The 24,835-nt window shown below is 43.8% G+C and overlaps 1 protein-coding gene across 2 annotated transcripts in view; it reads left to right on the top strand.

Moving 5' to 3' along the window:
* Positions 1-24,835, top strand: part of LOC126293695 (acetylcholinesterase-like) — an 824,325-nt gene that overhangs the window by 742,998 nt on the left and 56,492 nt on the right. For both annotated transcript variants that reach the window (XM_049986998.1, XM_049986997.1), the window contains exon 9: positions 24,575-24,738. In XM_049986998.1, the coding sequence (XP_049842955.1) occupies positions 24,575-24,738 (164 nt within the window). The remainder of the gene's footprint in view (positions 1-24,574; positions 24,739-24,835) is intronic.

The following is a 24,835-nucleotide window of genomic DNA, read 5'->3' as shown; positions in this document are numbered from 1 at the left end:
CCCTGCACCATGCGTCAATTCGTTGCAGATCCTCGTGCAGTTCAGTACAATTTTCCATTGTTACAATCTCTCGATATACTACAGCATCATCCGAAAAAAGCCTCAGTGAACTTCCGATGTCATCCACAAGGTCATTTATGTATATTGTGAATAGCAACGGTCCTACGACACTCCCCTGCGGCACACTTGTAATCACTCTCACTTCGGAAGACTTCTCTCCATGAAGAATGACATGCTGCGTTCTGTTATCTAGGAACACTTCAATCCAATCACACAATTGGCCTGATAGTCCATACGCTCTTTACTTTGTTCATTAAACGACTGTGGGGAACTGTATCGAACGCCTTGCGGAAGTCAAGAAACACGGCATCTACCTGGGAACCCGTGTCTGTGGCCCTCTGAGTCTCGTGGACGAATAGCGCGAGCTGGGTTTCACGCGATCGTCGATGTCGAAACGCATGCTGATTCATACAGAGTAGATTTGTAGGCTCCAGAAAAGTGATTATACTCGAACATAATACGTGTTCCAACATTCTACAGCTGATCGACGTTAGAGATATAGGTCTATAGTTCTGCATATCTGTTCGAGGCCTCTTCCTGAAAACGGGGATGACCTGTGCCCTTTTCCAATACTTTGGAACGCTACGCTCTTCTAGAGACCTACGGTACACCGCTGCAAGAAGGGGGGCAAGTTCCTTCGCGTACTCTGTGTAAAATCGAACTGGTATCCCAACAGATCCAGCGGCCTTTCCTCTTTTGAGCGATTTTAATTGTTTCACTATCCCTCTATTTCGATATCTACCATTTTGTCGTCTGTGCGACAATCTATAGAGAGAACTACAGTGCACTCTTCCTCTGTGAAACAGCTTTTAAAAAAGGCATATAGTATTTCGGTCTTTAGTCTGTCATCCTCTGTTTCAGTACCATTTTGGTCACAGAGTGTCTGGACTTTTGTTTTCATCCATCTACCGCTTTGACATAATACCAAAATTTCTTAGAATTTTCTGCCAAGGCAGTACATATAAATTTCACGATGCTGGGGCTGATTCCGTATTTAACATTTGACGATTCAACTATGGCTTCAGTACATTAGGACTTCATGAAACAGATCTGATGATGGTCATTAAGGACCGAAACCGGTAACCTGTTAAACAAAAAGATTGTGACCATAGACGTAAATTAGAGGTTCAAATGGCTCTGAGCACTATGGAACTTAACATCTGTGGTCATCAGTCCCCTAGAACTTAGAACTACTTAAACCTAACTAACCTAAGGACATCACACACATCCATGCCCGAGGCAGGATTCGAACCTGCGACCGCAGCAGTCGCGCGGTTCCGGACTGAGCGCCTGAACCGCTAGACCACCGCGGCCAGCTGTAAATTAAAGGAAACTTATTAAAATCATGATAATTTCAAAGCAGTTTGCGTTAGGACTTTCAAACTGCACGTCCGGCCGGGGTGTCCGAGCGGTTCTAGGCGCTACGGTCGCAGGTTCGAATCCTGCCTCGGGCATGGATGTGTGTGATGTCCTTATGTTAGTTAGGTTTAAGTAGTTCTAAGTTGTAGGGGACTGATGACCTCACTAGTTAAGTCCCACATTGCTCAGTGTCATTTGGACAGTTGCCCGAAGGGCATGATGGGAATTAGTATGGTTTAGTTTAGCGACGAAGCCCACTTTCATTCTGATGTGCTAGCAAAACTGACGCATTGGCGGGACTGAGAATCCGCGTTTCGCTACCGAGAAGCCTCTTCGCCCTCAGCAGGTGACTGTGTGGTGTGCGGTGTCCAGTCACGAGATAATCGCTGCCGTATTCCTTTATGGCACGGCGACTACCGAACGGTACGAGAAGGTTTTGGAAAATGATTTGATTCCCATTATCCAAAGTGACCCTATTTCGACAGGATGTGGTTCATGCAAGACGGAGCTCGACCCCATCGAAACAGGAGTGTGTTTGATGTCCTGTAATAGCAATGCGGGGACCGCATTCTGGCTCTGGGGAATCCAGAGGCCACTGGCTTGGGCCCCGATTGGCCGCCCCTTTCCAAATATACCTCCATCTCTTGTGATTCTCGAGGCTGTCAATTCAACTAAGTACCTGGGTGTTAAAATTAGGAACAACTTCAGTTGGAAAGACAACATAGATAATATTGTGGGGAAGGTGAGCCAAAGATTGCGTTTCATTGGCAGGACACTTAGAAGATGCAGCAAGTCCACTAAAGAGACGGCTTACACTACACTCGTTCGTCCTCTGTTAGAATATTGCTGCACGGTGTGGGATCCTTACCAGGTGGGATTGACGGAGGACATCGAAAGGGTGCAAAAAAGGGCAGCTCGTTTTGTATTATCACGTAGTCGGAGAGAGAGTGTGGCAGATATGATACGCGAGTTGGGATGCAAGTCATTAAAGCAAAGACTTTTTTCGTCGCGGCGAGATCTATTTACGAAATTTCAGTCACCAACTTTCTCTTCCGAATTCGAAAATATTTGGTTGAGCCCAACCTAAATAGGTAGGAACGATCATCAAAATAAAATAAGAGAAATCAGAGCTCTAACAGAAAGGTTTAAGTGTTCGTTTATCCAGCGCGCTGTTCGGGAGTGGAATGGTAGAGAGATAGTATGATTGTGGTTCGATGAACCCTCTGCCAAGCACTTAAATGTGAATTGCAGAGTAGTCATGTAGATGTATATGTAGAGTATTCGCTATTACTAGCTGACCTTCATCGCAGAACTCAGTTAGTCTTTCTCTTCTTTCATTCCTATTACTAAGCCCTCATACTCCTGTCACCTTTTCTTCTACTCCCTTCATGTCCCGTTACATAGTGAATTTCTCCTTCAAATTCCGCATATATTTTCTGTATCTGTTATCTTTGGCATTCGACGCCGGCATGTATACGTGATGTGTTGTTGTTGGTGTTGGTTTGCTGTCGATTCGGATGAGAACCACCCTATCGCTGAACTGTTCACAGTAACACAATCTATACCCTACCTTCCTATTCCTAAAGAATTCTACTCGCGTTGTATAATTTTATGCTGCTGTTGATATTACACTACAGCGTAAGATACCAGAAATGCTTTCCCTTCGCCTTCGTGCTTCACTGACCCCGCTATATCTAGACTGAGCCTCATAATTTCCCTTTTCAAGTTTTCTTGCTCCCCTACCCTGTTCAAGCTTCTGGCATTCCACGCCCCGACCTGTAGACCGTTATCCTTTCGTTGATTATTCAATCTTTTTCTCATGGCCACCTTCCCCCTGGCAGTCTCATTTCTGAGATCCGAGTGGGGGACAAGTCCGAAATCTTTTGCCAATGTAGAGATCATCATGACACTTTTCTAATTACAGGCCCCGTGTCCTGTGGATACACGTTACGTGTCTTTAACGCAATGGTATCCATTGTCTTCTGCATTTTCATGCTGTTGATCATTGCTGATCCTTTAGGGGGAGTTTCCCACCCCAAAGGCAAGAGAGTGCGCCTCAATCCCTTTTGACAAGGCCATTGGCAGAACGAGGGTAACTTGTTATACCAGAAGTCTTCGGCTGCAATACCTAATGATTATTATTCAAAATTTAAACAGTGGCCGAGGACATTTTGATTACTACTCGAAGACGCTTCCCCCTACTCTTTCTCCGTTGTGGACGTCATATGACACCTGTTCAAGGTCTATATTGTTCCCTTCACTTAATTTTCTTATGCCAGAGGGCAGCCAATCCTCTGACAGAACACCCTGAGCTACCGTGTAGGCTTCCCGTTAGACCACGAGTCACTCCTCAGCCGGCCGCGGTGGCCGAGCGGTTCTAGGCGCTCGGTCCGGAACCGCGTTACTGCTACGGTCGCAGGTTCGAGTCCCGCCTCGGGCATGAATGTGTGTGATGTCCTTAGGTTAGTTAGGTTTAAGTAGTTCTAAGTTCTAGAGTACTGATGGCCGGAGATCTTAAGACCCATAGTGCTCAGAACCATTAGAACCATTTGAACTCCTTCTGAGTGGTATATGGTCATTTAGGAATTCTCAGGGTAGTTGCTTGTAGAAGACATTCGAAACCTTGTTTCGACATTCTCGTAAAATTCAGGAAAACGCATGTCTCCAGCGTCAGCTCAAGAGTTAAATTTTCTGAAGCAGTCTGCTTATTTAGAAATGAGCACATCCACCAAAATCGGATATCTGTTGTTTAAGAATTTTCAGCATATTGCAGACCCGTCAGCAACTGTGATAGACTAATATATTTCAAAATCCGCATCAATTGCTAAAATTTTCTGGTCTTTACCTAGCTATAGCTTTTCACAATGTTGACTGGAATACTCTCTTTCAAATTCCGAAGGTGGCAGGGGTAAAATACAGGGAGTGAAAGGCTATTTACAATTTGTACAGAAACCGGATGGCAGTTATAAGAGTCGAGGGCCATGAAAGGGAAGCAGTGGTTGGGAAGGGCGTGAGACAGGGTTGTAGCCTGTCCCCGATGTTATTCAATATGTATATTGAGCAAGCAGTGAAGGAAACAAAATAAAAGTTCGGAGTAGGTTTTAAAATCCATGGAGCATAAATAAGAACTTAAGGTTCGCTGATGACATTGTAATTCTGTCATAGACAGCAAAGGACTTGGAAGAGCAGTTGAACGGAATGGACAGTGTCTTGAAAGGAGAGTATAAGAAGAACATCAACAAAAACAAAACTATGATAATGGAATGTAGTCGAATTAAGTCGGGTGATGCTAAGGGGATTAGATTAGGAAATGAGACACTTAAAGTAGTAAAGGAGTTTTGCTATTGGGGGAGCAAAATAACTGATGATGGTCGAAGTAGAGGGGATATAACATTTAGACTGGCAAGGAAAGCGTTTCTGAAGAAGAGAAATTTGTTAACGTAGAGTATAGATTTAAGTGTCAGGAAGTCGTTTCTGAAAGTATTTGTATGGAGTGTAACCATGTATGGAAGTGAAACATGGATAATAAATAGTTTGGACAGGAAGAGAATAGAAGCTTTGGAAATGTGGTGCTATATAAGAATATTGGAGATTAGGTGGGTAGATCACGTAACTAATGAGGAAGTACTGAATAGGATTTGGGAGAAGAGAAGTTTATGGTACAACTTGACTAGAAGAAGAGATCGGTTGGTAGGACATATCCTGAGACATTGAGGGATCACAAATTTAGCATTGGAGGGCAGCGAGGAGGGTAAAAATCGTAGAGGGAGACCAAGAGATGAATACACTAAGCAGATTCAGATGGATGTAGGTTGCAGTAGGTACTGGAAGATGAAGAGGCTTGCACAGGATAGAGTAGCATGGAGAGCTGCATCAAAGCAGTCTCAGGACTGAAGACCACAACAACAACAACATTTTCTGTAGCCTTTCGCCCCTCCTCTTCAATCTGTACATCGAGGAAGCAATGATGGAAATAAAAGAAAGGTTCAGGAGTGGAATTAAAATACAAGGTGAAAGGATATCAATGATATGATTCGCTGATGACATTGCTATCCTGAGTGGAAGTGAATCCTGCTATCTTGAGTGAAAGTGAAGAAGAATTAAATGATCTGCCGAACGGAATGAATAGTCTAATGAGTACAGAGTATGGTTTGAGAGTAAATCGGAGAAAGACGAAGGTAATGAGACGTAGTAGAAATGAGAACAGCGAGAAACTTAACATCAGGATTGATGGTCAGCGAAATCAATGAAGTTAAGGAATTCTGCTACCTAGGCAGTAAAATAACCAATGACGGACGGAACAAGGAGGACATCAAAAGCAGACTCGCTATGGCAAAAAAGGCATTTCTGGCCAAGAGAAGTGTACTAATATCAAATACCGGTCTTAATTTGAGGAAGAAATTTCTGAGGATGTACGTCTGGAGTACAGCATTGTATGGTAGTGAAACATGGACTGTGGGAAAACCGGAACAGAAGAGAATCGAAGCATTTGAGGTGTGGTGCTATAGACGAATGTCGAAAACTAGGTGGACTGATAAGGTAAGGAATGAGGAGGTTCTACGCAGAATCGGAGAGGAAAGGAATATGTGGAAAACACTGTTAAGGAGAAGGGACAGGATGATAGGACATCTGCTAAGACATGAGGGAATGACTTCCATGGTACTAGAGGGAGCTGTAGAGGGCAAAAACTGTAGAGGAAGACAGAGATTGGAATACGTCAAGCAAATAATTGAGGACGTAGGTTGCAAGTGCTACTCTGAGATGAAGAGGTTAGCACAGGAAAGGAATTCGTGGCGGGCCGCATGAAACCAGTCAGTAGACTGATGACCAATAAAAAAAGGAAGTATTTACAGACGAATGGAAAAACTGGTAGAAGCCGACCTCGGGGAACATCAGTTTGGATTCGGTAGAAATGTTGGAACACGTGAGGCAATACTGACCTTGCGACTTATCTTACAAGGGAATGGTCAGACTTGTCACGCCTAAGCATGTATTGCTTTTCTTAGCACTGTTATTTAACTGTGCAGAAGGTCCGCGTGCAGAATTGTAGCTGCTGACATGAACTGGAAGTCGCCTAAAACAAACCACGGACGTGGCTGTGTTCCCTGCTTGGCGCTTGCAGTGACGGCTGGCCACCCCTGGAGGTGGCGAGTCGCGTGGTCGGGTAGTGCGGCCGTCTTACCGCGGCGTTCACTCAAGAGGAGTATCGCTGCACGGTTCTGGTGGAAAGGGGAAACGAATATTCGTCTCTGTGGCGTGCACGTCCTTTTGGTTTCTGGTACGTACTTCGAAATATACCGTTCTGAAACTGGTTAGATACAGGGTGTTTAAAAAATGACCGGTATATTTGAAATGGCAATAAAAACTAAACGAGCAGCGATAGAAATACACCGTTTGTTGCAATATGCTTGGGACAACAGTACATTTTCAGGCGGACAAACTTTCGAAATTACACTAGTTACAATTTTCAACAACAGATGGCGCTGCAAGTGATGTGAAAGACATAGAAGACAACGCAGTCTGTGGGTGCGCCATTCTGTACGTCGTCTTTCTGCTGTAAGCGTGTGCTGTTCACAACATGCAAGTGTGCTGTGGACAACATGGTTTTCCTTAGAACAGAGGATTTTTCTGGTGTTGGAATTCCACCGCCTAGAACACAGTGTTGTTGCAACAAGACGAAGTTTTCAACGGAGGTTTAATGTAACCAAAGGACCGAAAAGCGATACAATAAAGGATCTGTTTGAAAAATTTCAACGGACTGGGAACGTGACGGATGAACGTGCTGGAAAGGTAGGGCGACCGCGTACGGCAACCACAGAGGGCAGCGCGCAGCTAGTGCAGCAGGTGATCCAACAGCGGCCTCGAGTTTCCGTTCGTCGTGTTGCAGCTGCGGTCCAAATGACGCCAACGTCCACGTATCGTCTCATGCGCCAGAGTTTACACCTCTATCCATACAAAATTCAAACGCGGCAACCCCTCAGCGCCGCCACCATTGCTGCACGAGAGACATTCGATAACGATATAGTGCACAGGATTGATGACGGCGATATGCATGTGGGCAGCATTTGGTTTACTGACGAAGCTTATTTTTGCCTGGACGGCTTCGTCAATAAACAGAACTGCCGCATATGGGGAACCGAAAAGCCCCATGTTGCAGTCTCATCGTCCCTGCGTCCTCAAAAAGTACTGGTCTGGGCCGCCATTTCTTCGAAAGGAATCATTGGCCCATTTTTCAGATCCGAAACGGTTACTGCATCACGCTATCTGGACATTCTTCGTGAATTTGTGGTGGTACAAACTGACTTAGACGACACTGCGAACACCTCGTGGTTTATGCAAGATGGTACCCGGACACATCGCACGGCCGACGTCTTTAATTTCCTGAATGAATATTTCGATGATCGTGTGATTGCTTTGGGCTATCCGAAACATACAGGAGGCGGCGTGGATTGGCCTCCCTATTCGCCAGACATGAACCCCTGTGACTTCTTTCTGTGGGGACACTTGAAAGACCAGGTGTACCGCCAGAATCCAGAAACAATTGAACAGCTGAAGCAGTACATCTCATCTGCATGTGAAGCCATTCCGCCAGACACGTTGTCAAAGGTTTCGGGTAATTTCATTCTGAGACTACGCCATATTAATGCTACGCATGTTGGATATGTGAAAAATATCGTACTATAGAGTTTCCCAGACCGCAGCGCCATCAGTTGTTGACAATTGTAACTACCGTAATTTCGAAAGTTTGTCTGCCTGAAAATGTACTGTTGTCCCAAGCATATTGCAATAAACGGTATATTTCTATCGCTGCTCGTTTAGTTTGTATTGCCGTTTCAAATATACCGGTCATTTTTGAAACATCCTGTATGTGCGAGATGTTCTGTAGATGTTCATCTATACTGCGCAAGCCACTTTACTGTGCACATTCAATCTCCGCTAACAGGTGATGGCGAACCCTGTAAATGTTTTGCTGCGTGCCGTGGAGATATACCGCAGACGCCAAATGAAGCAATCAACAGAAAACACGAGTGAAGACTTTGTGTTCTGTGATATGGTTGTTAAACTTCTAGACGAGCATGTAAATGGCGCAGACATGTGGCTAGAAACAACTGAAACACTCGATATTGCAGACTGCGAATCTACAGACGGCGAAGACACCGACGAAAGTTGCACTCATGAAGACTCTTCACGTGCCACGTGCCACGTACCATCATCAATTATCTCCGAAAGCAACACCAGCAACTACAGTTACCTTATCACACAAAAAAAGCGGTAGCGTATTGGTTGAACGAAAGTGGTAAGAAACGCCTACGTGTCAGTACTGTTCAAAAAGTATCGCTTTGTCCGTTCTGAATGTAAATTGTATAGATGGCAAAAGGAAGTCGCTGGACGACGTAAGAGTCGACTGTAAATTGCGACGGAGATAAATGCGCGACTTTTTGAGCTATTTACCGATGCCAGACAACAGTCATTTAGTGAGAGCGATACAACTTTGCGTGATTGGGCGTTAGAGATTGCCAACGCGATAGGCGCTAAAGAATTTACAGCTTCTCAAAGTTGAATTAGTCGCTTCAAAAGATCACATAAAATTGTGGCAAGAAAAATAACAAAATTTGTATCGAGAAACAGGTCGGAAAATGAAGTGACACAAATCGAAATGATAGAAGATTTTCTTACGAATGCAAGACATAAGATCGCTAGATTTAGTGAATCGTACGTGTACAATGCAGATCAGTCAGGTTTTCAAAAAGAAATGCGTGTGAAAAGAACACTGCCATTCGAAGGGGAAAAACATATTGAGGCGATTGCGTGGTCCACGACTACGCCCATAATTAGTCTGAATGGTTCATTGCTGCCTAAACTATATGTGTGTCTTCAACGAGCTGGACGTTTTTCACCGCGTGTCAAAAGAACAATGTTCTACGCAAACAATCTTGTGGGAGACGCATCGAAGTCCGGAAAAATGGGAAACATTACACTACACACATGGGTCATGCTTTTCTTCCGTTTTGCGGGAACAAATCTCTTCTCCTTCTAGATTCGTGGTCAGGTCACAAAAGGTCTGATTCATTTAAAGCTGTATTTCGAGCCCAGCTTGACAAAGGTACAGATACTTCAGATTCCACCCGGCACAACGAACGTAACTCAACCTTTAGACAGAGCTTGGATTGTTTGGAGGAAGAGACCAAACAGCGAGGTCATCGGTCTCATGGGATTAGGGAAGGACGGGGAAGGAAGTCGGCCGTGCCCTTTCAAAGTAACCATCCCGGCATTTGCGTGGAGCGATTTAGGGAAATCACGGAAAACCTGAATCAGGATGGCCGGACACGGGATTGAACCGTCGTCCTCCCGAATGCGAGTTCATAATATTCTCAAGCTGCAATAAGTACCACATTATAAATTTTCCTCCCCACTGTTTCAGAATCTGATTAAATATACTGATACTAGGTCTGATTCATTCCTAACGCCGGCCCAGTTTTGTCTACGGACATCTATAAACGTCTATGATTCGCAGGGTTGTCATATGTCGTCTTTGCTTGTATGTTCTTGGTGCACAGAAAACCTATGTTTCGAACATTGTATCAATATTTCGCATTTTTGCTGTAACTACAAGAAATAAAATCTGGAGGTGTTCTAAACCGTATAATTATTTGTGTCTATTACATAGCTATTTGGAAAGAATCTTCTAGATAACATATCAGCCATATTTGTCAACGAGTGTTTAACTATCATACGGTCGCTTTCACTGGGGGAATTAGCTCTCTCACTGCTGTGGCATGACAGCGGCACATAGCTAACGCCACCTTGTCCCTAGATGGCGTCGGTATAGCGTAGCGAGAGAGGTCAGAGTTGTACAAGAGGCAGTTATAAGCGCGGAAACCATGCGACAATAATGTCTTACTTCATAAAATTGTTTACAGGCTTCCAGGTCATGTCAGCAGCTAAACTTCTGCATACAGCCTTCTTGCAATGTTAACTCACAGAGGTAAAAAAAGCAACACAGTTTCGACTTGACAAGTCTGACCATTACCTTGTTAGAAGAAAGATTAAGGAAAGGCAAATCTACCTTTCTAGCATTTGTAGACTTAGAGAAAGGTTTTCACAATGTTGACTGGAATACTCTCTTTAAAATTCTAAAGGTGGCAGAGTAAAATACAGGGAGCGAAAGGCTATTTACAATTTGTACAGAAACCAGATGGCAGTTATAAGAGTCGAGGGACACGAAAGGGAAGCAGTGGTTGGGAAGGGAGTAGGACAGGGTTGTAGCCTCTCCCCGATGTTATTCCATCTGTATATTGAGCAAGCAGTAAAAGAAACAAAGGAAAAACTCGGAGTAGGTATTAAAATCCACGGAGAAGAAATAAAAACTTTGAGGTTCGCCGATAACATTGTAATTCTGTGGGAGACAGCAAAGGACTTGGAAGAGCAGTTGAACGGAATGGATAGTGTCTTGAAAGGAGGATATAAGATGAACATCAACAACAACAAAACGAGGATAATGGAATGTAGTCGAATTAAGTCTGGTGATGCTGAGGGAATTAGATCAGGAAATGAGACACTTAAAGTAGTAAAGGAGTTTTGCTATTTGGGGAGCAAAATAACTGATGATGGTCGAAGTAGAGAGAATATAAAATGTAGACTGGCAATGGCAAGAAAAGCGTTTCTGAAGAAGAGAAATTTGTTAACATCGAGTACAGATTTAGGTGTCAGGAAGTATTTGTATGGAGTGTAGCCATGTATGGAAGTGAAACATGGACAATACATCGTTTGGACAAGAAGAGAATAGAAGCTTTCGAAAGGTGGTACTACAGAAGAATTCTGAAGATTAGATGGGTAGATCACGTAACTAATGAGGAGGTATTGTATAGGATTGGGGAGAAGAGAAGTTTGTGGCACAACTTGACTAGAAGAAGGGATCGGTTGGTAGGACATGTTCTGAGGCATCAAGGGATTACAAAATTAGGATTGGAGGGCAGCGTGGAGGGTAAAAATCGTAGAGGGAGACCAAGAGATGAATACACTAAGCAGATTCAGAAGGATGTAGGTTGTAGTAGGTACTGGAAGATGAAGAAGCTCGCACAGGATAGAGTAGCATCGAGAGCTGCATCAGTCTCAGGACTGAAGACCACAACAACAACAACAACAACATGGAAGTATGCGCACCAATTGCTCGAGAGGCATCTCCTTCAAAGTGTCCGCAGGTCGGAGTGGCCGAGTGGTTCTAGGCGCTTCTGTCTGGAACCGCGCGACTGCTATGGTAGCTGGTTCGAATCCTGCCTCGGGCATGGATGAGTGTGACGTCCGTAGGTTAGTCAGGTTTAAGTGTTTCTAAATTCTAGGGGACTGATGACCTCAGAAGATAAGTCCCATAGTGCTCAGAGCCACTTTAACCATTTCAAGATGTCCCCAACAGTGTTCAAGCCGTCATAAAGTCGAAGAGTGGAGACAGCCGACGTTAATGTTTGAGCAGGTGGTGTGTTCGGAGTACGGCGAACAGTATGCAGACACAGACACGCAGCGTTGTGCAGGGGAAGCATAATCCGTGCGTCACTGACATTGGGGTGGGGGCGTGGCGTGGTTTAGCCCACGCGCCGGGTCTATTTCCGGCGGCGGGGTTGGCAGCTCGGGAATTATTCAGACCGCGGATCGGCTGCTGGAAGGCCGTACAAGCCGGCCACGTCACTCTGACGTCACCGGCCGGGGACACTCCATTCACTGCGAAAGAACGGCCCGGTAAGTGCTAACCTCTCTGGCGGTACGCGGCCATCGTCCATTGCGGTCGCTCCTTGGACGAGATGCGATCGAAAAATAACGGCATTTTATATCGTCACATGGCAACAAGGGCCGTTATAAATGCTCTTCATATCACAATTTCGTATGTCAAAATCCCGCAATTACTATAAGGATGTGCTGGAAACTAATGCCTCCGAATTTTTGTGTGGGAACTCTTAAGGCTTTTTACGTAAAATAGGCTTCATTAAGATTCTACATCTTTATTCTTCATGGCCTGTCTATATACTTATTTCTCATCCTGGCAACGAACACATTTCTGCCATCGAGGATGTAGTTTATTATTTTTGGGAACATTATTGGAGAAATGAGTGATGAAAATATAATCTTTGAAAATAATTATAACAGTCTGGATATCAAGCACATTTATTGAAAGGTCACTGGTATTTATCACCTACAGCTTCTAACAACCCTACCACAACAAAGGTCAAAAATTAATTATTATTGTACTGTTGCTCACGATGCTAAATATTGAATTTTCGGTCAACAACAATATTATATTATGTGGCAGGTGTCATTAACGCACAGTTATTAAAGTCATTTCCTGAAATAATGGATAAACTAGGCACTCATCTTTTCGTGTTTCCCACGCTGGTCTCGATGTGAACTCATGGCTCAATCGTCGAGAATCTAGGTAGTGATGATTCCATGCTCGGATGCAAAGAGGCCTAGGTGTTATTCTGCGATATACAAAAGTTTTATAGATGTGTTTCATAAACCATTCTTGAAGATTAAACCTTTGGAAGTTAGGACAACGGTGATGTAAAAAAGTAATCAGCACTCCGAATTTAAGTTACACTTTTTTTTATTACTTTTGTTGCAGTATCTCGTAACTTGTTCCAAAACATCTCTTCACAATATAAAGCGTACTTGAAAATATCTTCTTCGCTGTTAAAGTTCACATTTCATAAACTGACTACAATTTGCGCCTTTTTAACACGACGACCAAAGCTTGACTCTCTAATAACCGCTTACGCGCCCAAAAATCAGAGTTACAAGTGAGTCAAAGATCTTAGTGACAAAAGAAAGAATACACATAAGAATAATATCATTGCAATATATACATATCGATGTATCGAAGTACCTCTACATTAATGAAATCAAATATGAATGTTGTCAGAGAAATGTGTTAACTATTTTACAGAAACAGTAGAATATTGCTGGTATCGAGAGGTTGAGGTGAGGTGCCGTCATGGTTACGTAACGCAAGTACCATTAGAAGCTGCAATACACTGAAGTGCCAGAAAAAATTATTACATAGGCGTGCCTAATCAAATACAGAGATACGTAATCAGGCAGAATACAGCGCTACGGGCGGCAACACCTATCCTATATAAGACAACAAGTGTGTGGCGCGGTTGTTAGATCGATTACTGCTCCTACAATGGCAGGTTATCAAGATTTAAGTGAGTCTGAACGTGGTGTTGTAGTCGGCTCACGAGAGCTGGGCCACAGCATCTAGGAGGTAGCGATGAAGTAGGGGTTTCTCACGTACGACCATTTCACGAGCGTACCGTGAATATCACAAATCCGGGAAAACATCAAATCTCCGGCATCGCTGCGGCCGGAAAAAGTCCTGTGACAATGGGACCAACGAGGACTGAAGAGAATCGTTCAGATTGACAGAGCTGCAACCCCTCTACAAATTGCGGGAAATTTCAGTGTTGGGCTATCAACAAGTATCAGCGTGAGAACCATTCAACGAAACATTATCGATATGGGCTTTCGGAGCCGAAGGCCCACTCGTGTACCATTGGTGAGACTGCACGACACAAAACTTTACGCTTCGCCAGTGCCCATCAACACCGATATTGGACTGTTGATCACTGCAAACATATTGCCTGGTAGGACGAGTCTCGTATTAAATTCTATCGAGCGGATGGACGTGAAGGGGTATGAAGACAACCTCATGAATCAGTGGACCCTGCATGTCTGCAGCGGACTGTTCAAACTGGTGCAGGATCAGTTATAGTATGGGACGTGAGCGGTTGGAGTGATATGGGGCCCCTGATTCGTCTAGATACGACTCTGGCAGGTGACACGTACGTAAGTATCCTGTATGATCACCTCATCCATTCCTATCCATTGTTCATTCGGAAGGACGTGGGAAATTCCAGCAGGACAAAGCGACAGCGCACGCGTCCTCAATTGCTACAGAGTTGTTCCAAGAACACTCTTCTGAGTTTAAACACTTCCGCTGGTCACCAAGCATTATTGAGCGTTTCTGGGATGCCTTGCAACGTTATGTTCAGAATCCCTGCTGGATTCTTGGTGTCAGTTCCCTCCAGCACTACTTTCAGACATCAGTCGAGTCGATACCGCGTCGTGTTGCGGTGGTTTTGCGTGTTCGCGGGGGTCCTACATGATATTAGGCAGCTGTACCTGTTTCTTTGGCTCCCCAGTGTGTAATACAGGATAAAAATTCAGTGATATATTAAAAGAACTTAAAATTAGCTATAAAATTAAGAAACTTAGCTCTACCCACATTGATGAACAACGGCTGCGCATGGAGCTGGAACCGCTGACTGACGATAGGCAACTGCTGGAGATGCAGTACAGCTATTTCTCAAATGCTGGAGGCCCTACCTACAGCTGGCAGCAGTATGTCAGCATAAGCCAATCAGGTATAAGTCGAGAGAATTATGTACAAAAAGATGTACCTATAAGTAAATAAAACGTGAAAATACGTAGAATAGTTTTACAATTAAGAAGAAACAGCTTTTTAACACTGCTGTTGTCAAATATATATATTAAGAGCTTTAAAAACAATACAAAATAACTTTACAGTCGGTGTGTGCAGATTGCTGTGTAAGGGTATCCTGGAAAATAATTACGCTGTTGCTGGTTTTTGTGGAGATGATAGACGCAGTATTGCATCACATATCGATATTCACAGCTATCTCTTTGGGAATCGCCGTGATATTACATCTTTGGTACGGGTTTCATCATATCCATAGAAACCAACAACATCGTAATTATTTTCCAGCATGTCCTAGAGAGCAACGTACACATAGCGACTGTGATGTTTATTTGTTTGTTTTTTAAAGCTTTTAGAATATTTATTTGACAATAAGTTGTAACAAGCTCTTTCTTCTTTACTGAAAAATTATTCCACGTAATTTTGACGTGTTACTTACTAATAGGTGAATGTTTTTGTAGATAATTGTCATGACTTATAACTGATTGGCTAACGCTGACAACAGGCTGTCAGCTGTAGATGGAGCGTTAACTGTTTAAGAAACAGCTGTACTGTTTTCTCCAGCAGTTGACTACAGTCATTGTCCATGAATATGGGTGTATCTATGTTTTGTAACTTTACAGCTGATGTTAAGCTCTTTAAATACAGAGGGGTCCACAAAAATGTACTCACTGTTTAAAAGTCCAAAACTCACAAACTAATTGACGGAGCTGCCTCGTCTTGGGTAGTGTAACAGTTTGGGTTTAGTTCCGGCAATCGCCACGCAAGAGTTGTATTGCGTTGTTTTGTTTTGTCAGATGACAGTCGCCAGATAGTGTTTTGTTCTTAGTTGCACCTAGTTACTCGAGTAAACATGGCTGGGGCAAGGCATACATTCGATGAAAGGAAGTCAGTTTTGAAGTGGTATTTTAAGTACGAAAACATTAATGAGGTTCAACCGCAATGGCGAAATGAGAATCAAACAGAGCCACCGCCACGTTTAACGATTCGTCGCATTCGAAACAAATTTGAAGCCGAAGGCTGTGTTAAAGATGTACACAAAGAACGATCTGGACGACCTGTAACAGTAATAAGTCCAGCTAACTCCAGTCGTGTGTTACAACAATTCACTCGCTCGCCACATAAGTCTGTGAGACAGTGTGCCCGTGAAACTGGAGTGAGTCGCTCAAGCGTTCGGCGAATTTTGAAGACAGCAAAGTGGAAGTGCTACATCCCACGATTTGCTACACGCAATGAACACGCAGATCGTAGAATGGAGTACTGCGAGTGGTTTACTAACACGGTGCGCAACGATGAAGAGTTTGCAGACATGATTGTGTGGTCTGATGAGGCACAGTTCCAACTCAATGGGACAGTAAATCGCCACAATTGCATCTACTGGGCCGCCGAAAATCCGAACGTGCATGTAGGCAAAGCCGTGAATTTGCCAGGAGTAAATGTGTGGTGTGGGTTGTCTTACCGAGGCTGGATTGGGCCATTCTCCTTTGACGGCACAGTTAGCTGTGAGGTGTACCTTCAGAAGCTTCAGACATCCATTTTACCTGCCATCTGAGACGTGTATGGAGACGGAAGAGTTCACTTTCAACAAGATGGTGCCCCAGCCCACTATAAAAATCGTGCTAGGACGTATGTCGACGAAAATCTAACAGGAATATGGTTAGGCAGTAGAGGTGCTGTGGAGTATCCATCACGTTCCCCAGGCGGTTTCACTTTGGAATGTAATTTAAAAATTTTTCTCAAGTATATTATCATATAACCCGTGAACACAAGAAGAAATTGGCAAAAAGAAACACTCAACTCTCTCAAAGTACTTGTTCCACTTCCACATGAATATACCATATACCTTCCAAGGACTCATCATTGCATGATCTTTATTTGAAAGTAATTTCGCATTTTTCCCAGACACAATCTTCCATGAACTCATAATGCCTAAAATAAACTACTGTCCAAAAATATAAGCAAGAATGGACCCGAAATTTAACAAATTTGTATCAAAAGTACGTACTGTTCCGATGGTTTCATTTCGAAACTGCTCATGCCAGGTAGTACAAACTCAAATGAACGTTGCAATAACTTTCAGCGCCAACGATCTCAATACGATCACTAAGACATGTACACAGTTTGTAACTGTAATACTCGCCTTACTGTGTTAAACCTCTAACGTAATATTCTACACTGTCCAGTAACATGAATGTCACCATTTGCGAAACCCGGCATAATGGAAGGTTCTGGCAGACACGTGGAGCCGTGTCGGCTGCAGCGTCGCGGCCATCTGCGCCAGGTTCCTCGGTTGAGGATCCACGGTGCGAACTGTCCGATCCAGGTGTAAATCCGAGAACCGTGTTGGCCAGTGGAGTACAGTAAAGTCGTGCCGGTGTTCTTGGAACCACGCACGTCTACTGAAAGCTGTGTGACTGTGTGCTGCACTGTCCTGTGCCTTGGAAAAACAAACTGCGTATACGTTGGTTCAAATGGCTCTGAGAGGTATGGAGCATGTGAGGTCATCAGTCCCCTAGAACTTAGAACTACTTAAACCTAACTAACCTAAGGACATCACAAACATCCATGCCCCAGGCAGGATTCGAACCTGTGACCGTAGCAGTCGCGCGGTTCATAACGAGCTTACAATCAACATGAGATCTCACAAATATGTTTTATGAGGCAAAATTAAGAATTAATTCCGTCTTTGGGTGGAGTTGTACTTATTCTTCTTCTTCTTCTTCTTCTTCTTGCGTTAATGGCCTCTGTAGGACCACGGATAACCCCTTCGTGGACTGCATTTTCCTCTTCTTCTCCCAGAACCTCTTCATTCTTTCTCTTCTTCTCTCCCGCTTTTCTTCCGAGATCTTCAGTTTCCGTTTCTCCTAGCGGCTCCACTAGTGACATTCTAATCTTTTCCTGTATTCCTCTCTGTCATTGATCTCTGGCATATTGGTCGGTGTATATTTCTTCCTCCAATTTTCCTTTCCATCGACCTCGCTACCCCAGTTCCAACCAGTCCTTTCGAAGATCAACAACCCACTTGGTTCCTGTCTTTCCCCTTGTCCTCCCTGCTGTTTCCCACTCTCTCTTCGTCATTCTGTCCATACTCATCCTAACTACATGCCCAGCAAACCTTGCCCTTTTGAGTCTGATTTCCGCGGATATTGTTCCCATGTTCCACTACAATTCTTCCCTAGGTCTTTGCATCCACCTCTTTTGGGACCTAGTATTTATCCCAGTATTTTTCTCTCTCCTTTTTCTAGTTGTTCTACCCCATTTCTTCCTAGTGCCATGGTCTCTTCTTCTGTCCCGCTTCTCACACACTAGTTCGCTTTCCGCCACCTCGGAAACCGAACGCAGACTAGTACTGAGCTATCTTAACAGTTTTGCGCATGCCGTTTCAGGGCGCACGTGTGATTTGTCCATATTTTCCGTCAATAAAAACTAACTAAAATTTGTAATTAACATTTCCTGATGTACTGAGTGAGTTTTCAGCGCTAGTGACATCAGCAGCACGGTCGGAGCTGCATGCAGATTTCCAAACAGTACATACTAGTACAACGAGATTCGCCTTTTGGAGCCCCGCGTAGTAATCAATCCCCGCTGTCTTCCTCTGCTCCTAAAATAAAAATATGGCATTTCAGTCTTTGGTAGCTATTTTTTATTTTCAGTGACGGGCTGAATTTTTATTTAATGAACGATCGCGGCAATCCCATTAAGACAATCATGTCTAAAGTGCGCGTCATTTATGACGGCGGCCGAGTTTAGGTTCGTTCTGCGCATCTGACGTCACAAAACACAGTCAGCCAATGAACAGAGAACGACGTTGCCAGAGCTCCACTGCAGTGCAGAGCACGGACGAGTGTCTTCAGTTTTAGGAACGTTCAGTCATAAATAAAGTAACTGAACAAAAGCAATGTTTTCATAGCAGACTTCCTTTTACAGAAAGTTTGGAAAAAGCATTCTTTTTACCAATTGCTTCATATTCTATTAATTAATTAAACCAAACCACCAATAAGCCTCCTAATTCAGGCGATAGCAAGGAAAGGTGTTTGTATCACTCTCACAAAACCGCTTTTTCGCAATAAAGAACAGCGATAATTGTGTACTTCCTGTTGTACTTCGACGAATCGTGAGTAATTCATAGTCATACGAACAGTGTTTGTATTTTGCGTGCTAATATAAAGTCCATCAGAGGTTCCATTGAACGACAAGTTTATTTTAAAACAATATCGAATTGTATTACTTTATGAATTTTATTCGTTTGAACGTAATTTTTTGAAATTTCTAGTGGCAACTAAAATCGACCATATGGAAAGTATACACTATGGACTTTTACCTCTGCAAACTCTTCAAAATTTTGGGCAGTGGTTTACTACATCTAATGCTGCACAATAACTGCGTTGAACATCGAAACAAAATTATGGGGGGAAGGTATCAGTAACGATGATGTGTAAAAATCAAATTTTTGGGCGAAATAGTTTTTATGAAATCGAATGATAAAGTGTGTCAAAGCAGTCGAAAGACCGTGTGTCTGTACAGGCGAGCAGTGCAGTGATGACAAAATCGCGTACAGCGCGGAATGCGGGGAGCACGTCTCTGTAGCAGCGAAAGGGTTAATGCGGCCGTGATGGCTTTACTTCATAAACTGCGCACTCCCCCCTAAACGTAAGTTTGCCAACCATACTATACTATACTATCGCGCTGCTTCTCTTGGCGCGTACAACTGGCAACGCAGCAGTCTCCCGCGTCTGGGCGGGCATGCGCGAACCGCCAAGACAAAAGAATTGAACTATAGTTTTGATTCCCTCTGCTCCTGCCAGTAACTTACGGCCTCGCTCGCCCGGGAATTCTCACGCTACGAGACCATCTGGCGCGCCGTTCCATGAGACTGCCGCGTCATCCAACCTACTCGCCAGCCTCTCGTAACAAAATCCACCCTATACAGTGCACTGAAACACAGCAACAGAAATGCAATAAACGGCGGGACGGACGTGTCATAAACGCCGCAACGAGACCTGAAGACAGTGTAATTGAACGCGGAAACTTGTCGTATAAATAAATTAAATGCATAAGGGATGACTTCTGGTGTAACAGTTTCCATTTCATATTGAACATCCATATGTGTTTTTAACCGTACAAGGATCAAACACAAAGATTACAGAGAATCAGGCAACGCATGATTCGTCGTTGGATGTTAGGTACCGAAGTCGATTGTCGTCACATTGAACATTAATTGTACAATAGTGAGGCCACATACTTTGTTTACAGTATTTTATTCAACTCTACTGTCAATAACCATTTTCCAAACTACACTACTGGCCATTAAAATTGCAACACAACGAAGATGACGTGCTACAGAGGCGAAATTTAACCGACAGGAAGAAGATGCTGTGATATGCAAATGATTAGCTTTTCAGAGCATTCACACAAGATTGGCACCGGTGGCGATACCTACAACGTGGTGAAATGAGGAACGTTTCCAACAGATTTCTCATACACAAACAGCAGCTGACCGGCGTTCCATGGTGAAACGTTGTTGTGATGCCTCGTGTAAGGAGATAAATGCGTACTATCACGTATCCGACTTTGATAAAGGTCGTATTGTAGCCTATCGCGAATGCGGTTTATCGTATCGCGACATTGCTGCTCGCGTTGGTCGAGGTCCAATGACTGTTAGCAGAATATGGAATCGGTGGGTTCAGGAGGGTAATACGAAAAGCCGTGCTGGATCCCAACTGCCTCGTATCACTAGCAGTCGAGATGACAGGCATCTTATGCGCATGACTGTAACGGATCGTGCAGCCACGTCTCGATTCCTGAGTCAACAGATGGGGACGTTTGCAAGACAACAACCGTCTGCACGAACAGTTCGACGACGTTTGCAGCAGCATGGACTATCATCTCGGAGACCACGGCTGCGGTTACCCTCGTCGCTGCATCATAGACAGGAGCGCCTGCGATGGTGTATTCAAAGACGAACGTGGGTGCACGAATGGCAAAACGTCATTTTTTTCGGATGAATCCAGGTTTTGTTTACAGCATCATGATGGTCGCATCCGTATTTGGCGACATCGCGGTGAACGCATGTTCGAAGCGTGTATTCATCATCGCCATACTGGCGTATCACCCTACGTGATGGTATGGGGTGCCATTGGTTACACGTCTCGGTCGCCTCTTGTTCGCATTGACGGCACTTAGAACAGTATACGTTGCATTTGAGATGTATTACGACCCGTGGCTCTACCCTTCATTCGATCCCTTCGAAACCCTACATTTCAGCAGGATAATGCACGAACGCATGTTGCAGGTCCTTTACGGGCCTTTGTGGATACAGAAAATGTTTGACTGCTGCCCTGGCCAGCACATTCTCCACATCTCTCACCAACTGAAAAGGTCTGGTCACTACTCTTGATGAACTGTGGTATCGTGTTGAAGCTGCATGGGCAGCTGTACCTGTACACGCCATCCAAGCTCTGTTTGACTCAATGCCCAGGCGTATCAAGGCCGCAATTACGGCCAGAGGTGGTTGTTCTGGGTACTGATTTCTCAGGATGTATGCACCCAAATTGCGTGAAAATGTAATCATATGTCAGTTCTAGTATAATATATTTGTCCAATGAGTACCCATTTATCATCTTCATTTCTTCTTGGTGTAGTAAGTTTTATGGTCAGTTGCGTACATTGTTCTGGTGTTTCATTTTGCCTACCGAAAGCGTATAAAGAAAATAGTGGTGAACAAACTTTATTTCACGTTTTCGGCAATAAGTTCCTTATATCGAAATGTTCCAAACTTCATCCTCTACGATCTCCTAAATTTTATATCGCCTTGAATAGTCTAAGTGTTCGGTCTGACGTTACTGCTGCTCGCAGCTGCAAAACTATGCGGCGAGCACATGTGACGTAACAGCCGACATCTAGAGTATTTAATGGCGTACCAGCAGCTCATCAGTCCGGCCCGGTAGCTGAGTGGTCAGCGCGACAGACTGTCAGTCCAAAGGGCCCGGGTTCGATTCCCGGCTGGGTCGGAGACTGGGTATTGTGTTGTCCTAATCATCATCATTTCATCCCTATCGACGCGTAAGTCGCCGAAGTGGCGTCAACTCGAAAGACTTGCACCAGGCGAGCGGTCTACCCGACGGGAAGCCCTCGTCACATGACATTTCATTTCATTTCAGCAGCTCATCAAACGTCGTTCCACTTGGCAATACCCGTTTAGTGCTTAGTCTAAAGCTCGTGGCATTTCCTTCTCTTGACATTACTGGAAGCGGGAGAAAATTTTATTCAGAGTTACTGCGCATGACTGTTCTTACAGCACTTTTTCAACAGTTTTCTGAAAATTGACCTTTACCCTCACAATAACAATTTGGGGGGGGGGGGGGGGGGAGGGATTAGCTGTAATCTAGACATGTACTTATATTTTTAAAAAAATTAGAAAAAATATTATTCCTTTCCAATGATATTTATACCATATTTCATAATTGTTTTAAATTTTACAGTGAAATGTATCCCAAAAATTTAAGTTTTACACGTTAATAGTGAATCTGTGTTTACACAACAAACGTCATATTCTAATTTTTAGGTTCAGGATCTTCTTGCACATCAATATACCTTCGTAAACTATGTTCTGAACAAACGTCAACAACAGTTAACGAAATTTCTACCTTTTATAATTTTTTGTGGTGTTCATGAGGTCCTGTCCCCTTGGTGTACACATTATGGGAAATGCGTTGGTATTGCTGAGATTGGGCTGGAAGATACAATATTTGCAGATTCTCGATCCTACTTATAGATCAATATCTATTTAAAAAAATATTGTTAATCAAAGTTAACAGTTAATCAAATTTCTTTTATTTATTTGCCAGCTGATAATAACCCGCTTCGCTGGGGTTTTAGTTTTCTGTCAATAGTTTTATAAATGTCGTTGAGACTCTTGTCGTAACATTGCTACAAGCGCTTCCCTTTCTTGGTCGGTTTCGTTGCCCCCGCCGTCATTTGTCTTTTCAGCACTATTGATGAAAAAGTTGCTTTTAGGCTAGGGCATTTTACTCCGATATATTTTCACGTTGTTCACTATTACACGGAGATATTAATTACTCGTCGCTTAAATGTTGAACTGGAACTGAATCACAGTTTTCGTCAGCGGTTTTTCCTTTCATACGTTTACCTGCGATTAGGCCTTTTATAAATAATAATGAGGCGCAATATATATTCACAAGACAACATAAACAATAGGACAGTTTAGAAACGTCATACAGAAACAAACACTTAAGCAAGAAAACACGGAGAACAGAACGGGAAAAAGATGATCGGAAGAACGTAGGAGGGAACACACTGAACGTATGAAGAGAATTTGGGAAGAACGAAGAAAGAAGAAGAAATTATGATTATTGAAGTTCAGTCGCTCTCTCAAAATGGAATAATCGAAAATAATATATATTACGCCTATTATAAATAACTGAGGCGCACTTTAGTGCGCCACAATATTATTTATAACAGGCCTAATTGAGGGAATATATATAAGGGAAGCAGGTGTAGAAGTGTTATGACAAGAGTCTGGACGAAGAATAAGTAATCTAACAGAAGAGCAACATATATATATATATATATATATATATATATATATATATATATATATATATATATATATATATATATTGATTGTGGTGGGCATAAGGTATCCCCTCGCCGCTCCTTCAATAGCGAAATTTAGGAAAATAGTTGGTACTGATAGACTTGTACTTTAAGTACGAACCCCCACAGCTGTCTGCATCTACTACATTTATACTCCGCAAGCCACACAAAGGTGTGTGGTGGAGGGCACTTTACTTGCCACTGTCATTACCTCCCTTTCCTGTTCCAGTCACGTACGGTTCGCGGGAAAAACGACTGCCAGAAAGCCTCCGTGCGTGCTCGAATCTATCTAATTTTACATTCGTGATCTCCTCGGGAGGTGTAAGTAGTGGGAAGCAATATATTCGATACCTCATCCAGAAACGCACCCTCTCTAAACCTGGACAGCAAGCTAGACCGCGATGCAGAGCGCCTCTCTTGCAGAGTATGCCACTTGAGTTTGCTAAACATCTCCGTAACGCTATCACGGTTACCTAATAACCGTGTCACGAAACGCGCCGCTCTTCTTTGGATCCTCGCTGTCAACGCGACCTGGTACGGAACCCACAATGGTGAGCAATACTCAAGTATAGGTCGAACGAGTGTTTTGTAAGCCACCTCCTTTGTTGATGGACTACATTTTCTGAGGACCCTCCCAATGAATCTCAACCGGGCACCCGCCTTACCAACAATTAATGTTGTATGATTATTCCATTTCAAATCGTTCCGAGCGCATACTCCCAGATACTTTGCAGAAGTAACTGCTACCAGTGTTTGTTCCGCTATCATATAATCATACAATGAAAGATCCTTCTTTCTACGTATTCGCAATACATTACATTTGTCTATGTTAAGGGTCAGTTGCCACTCGTTGCACAAAGTGCCTATCCGCTGCAGATCTTCCTGCATTTCACTGCCAATGTTCGAATGCTGCAACTTCTCTGTATACTACTGTATCTCCCGTGAAAAGCCGCATGGAACTTCCGACACTATCTACTAGTCAGTAGACGTTGTTCGAGAGACTCGCTGGTGTGTGTGTGACTGAGCGCCCCTTTGGTTGTGTGCCGGCAGCGGACGAGCAGCAACCCGTGGGGCCAGTGGATGGGCGTGATCCACGGCGACGAGGTGGAGTACGTGTTCGGCCGGCCGCTCAACCTCAGCACGCCCTTCACCGAGAGCGAACGGGACCTCAGCCTGCGCATGATGCACAGCTTCGCCACGTTCTCGCTCTCCGGGTGAGTGCAGCGGCGGCCACTGTTCTCCGTCGTGTTTACGCTCATCAAGTGCATTGCCGAGGGCGAAAACTTCAACACCTTGAAGGACAAGAGTGGT

This window comes from Schistocerca gregaria, chromosome 10, assembly GCF_023897955.1.
Source record: "Schistocerca gregaria isolate iqSchGreg1 chromosome 10, iqSchGreg1.2, whole genome shotgun sequence".
NCBI lineage: Eukaryota > Metazoa > Arthropoda > Insecta > Orthoptera > Acrididae > Schistocerca > Schistocerca gregaria.
The sequence above is the reverse complement of the archived record's forward strand: the minus strand, read 5'-3'. Positions and strand labels throughout refer to the sequence as shown.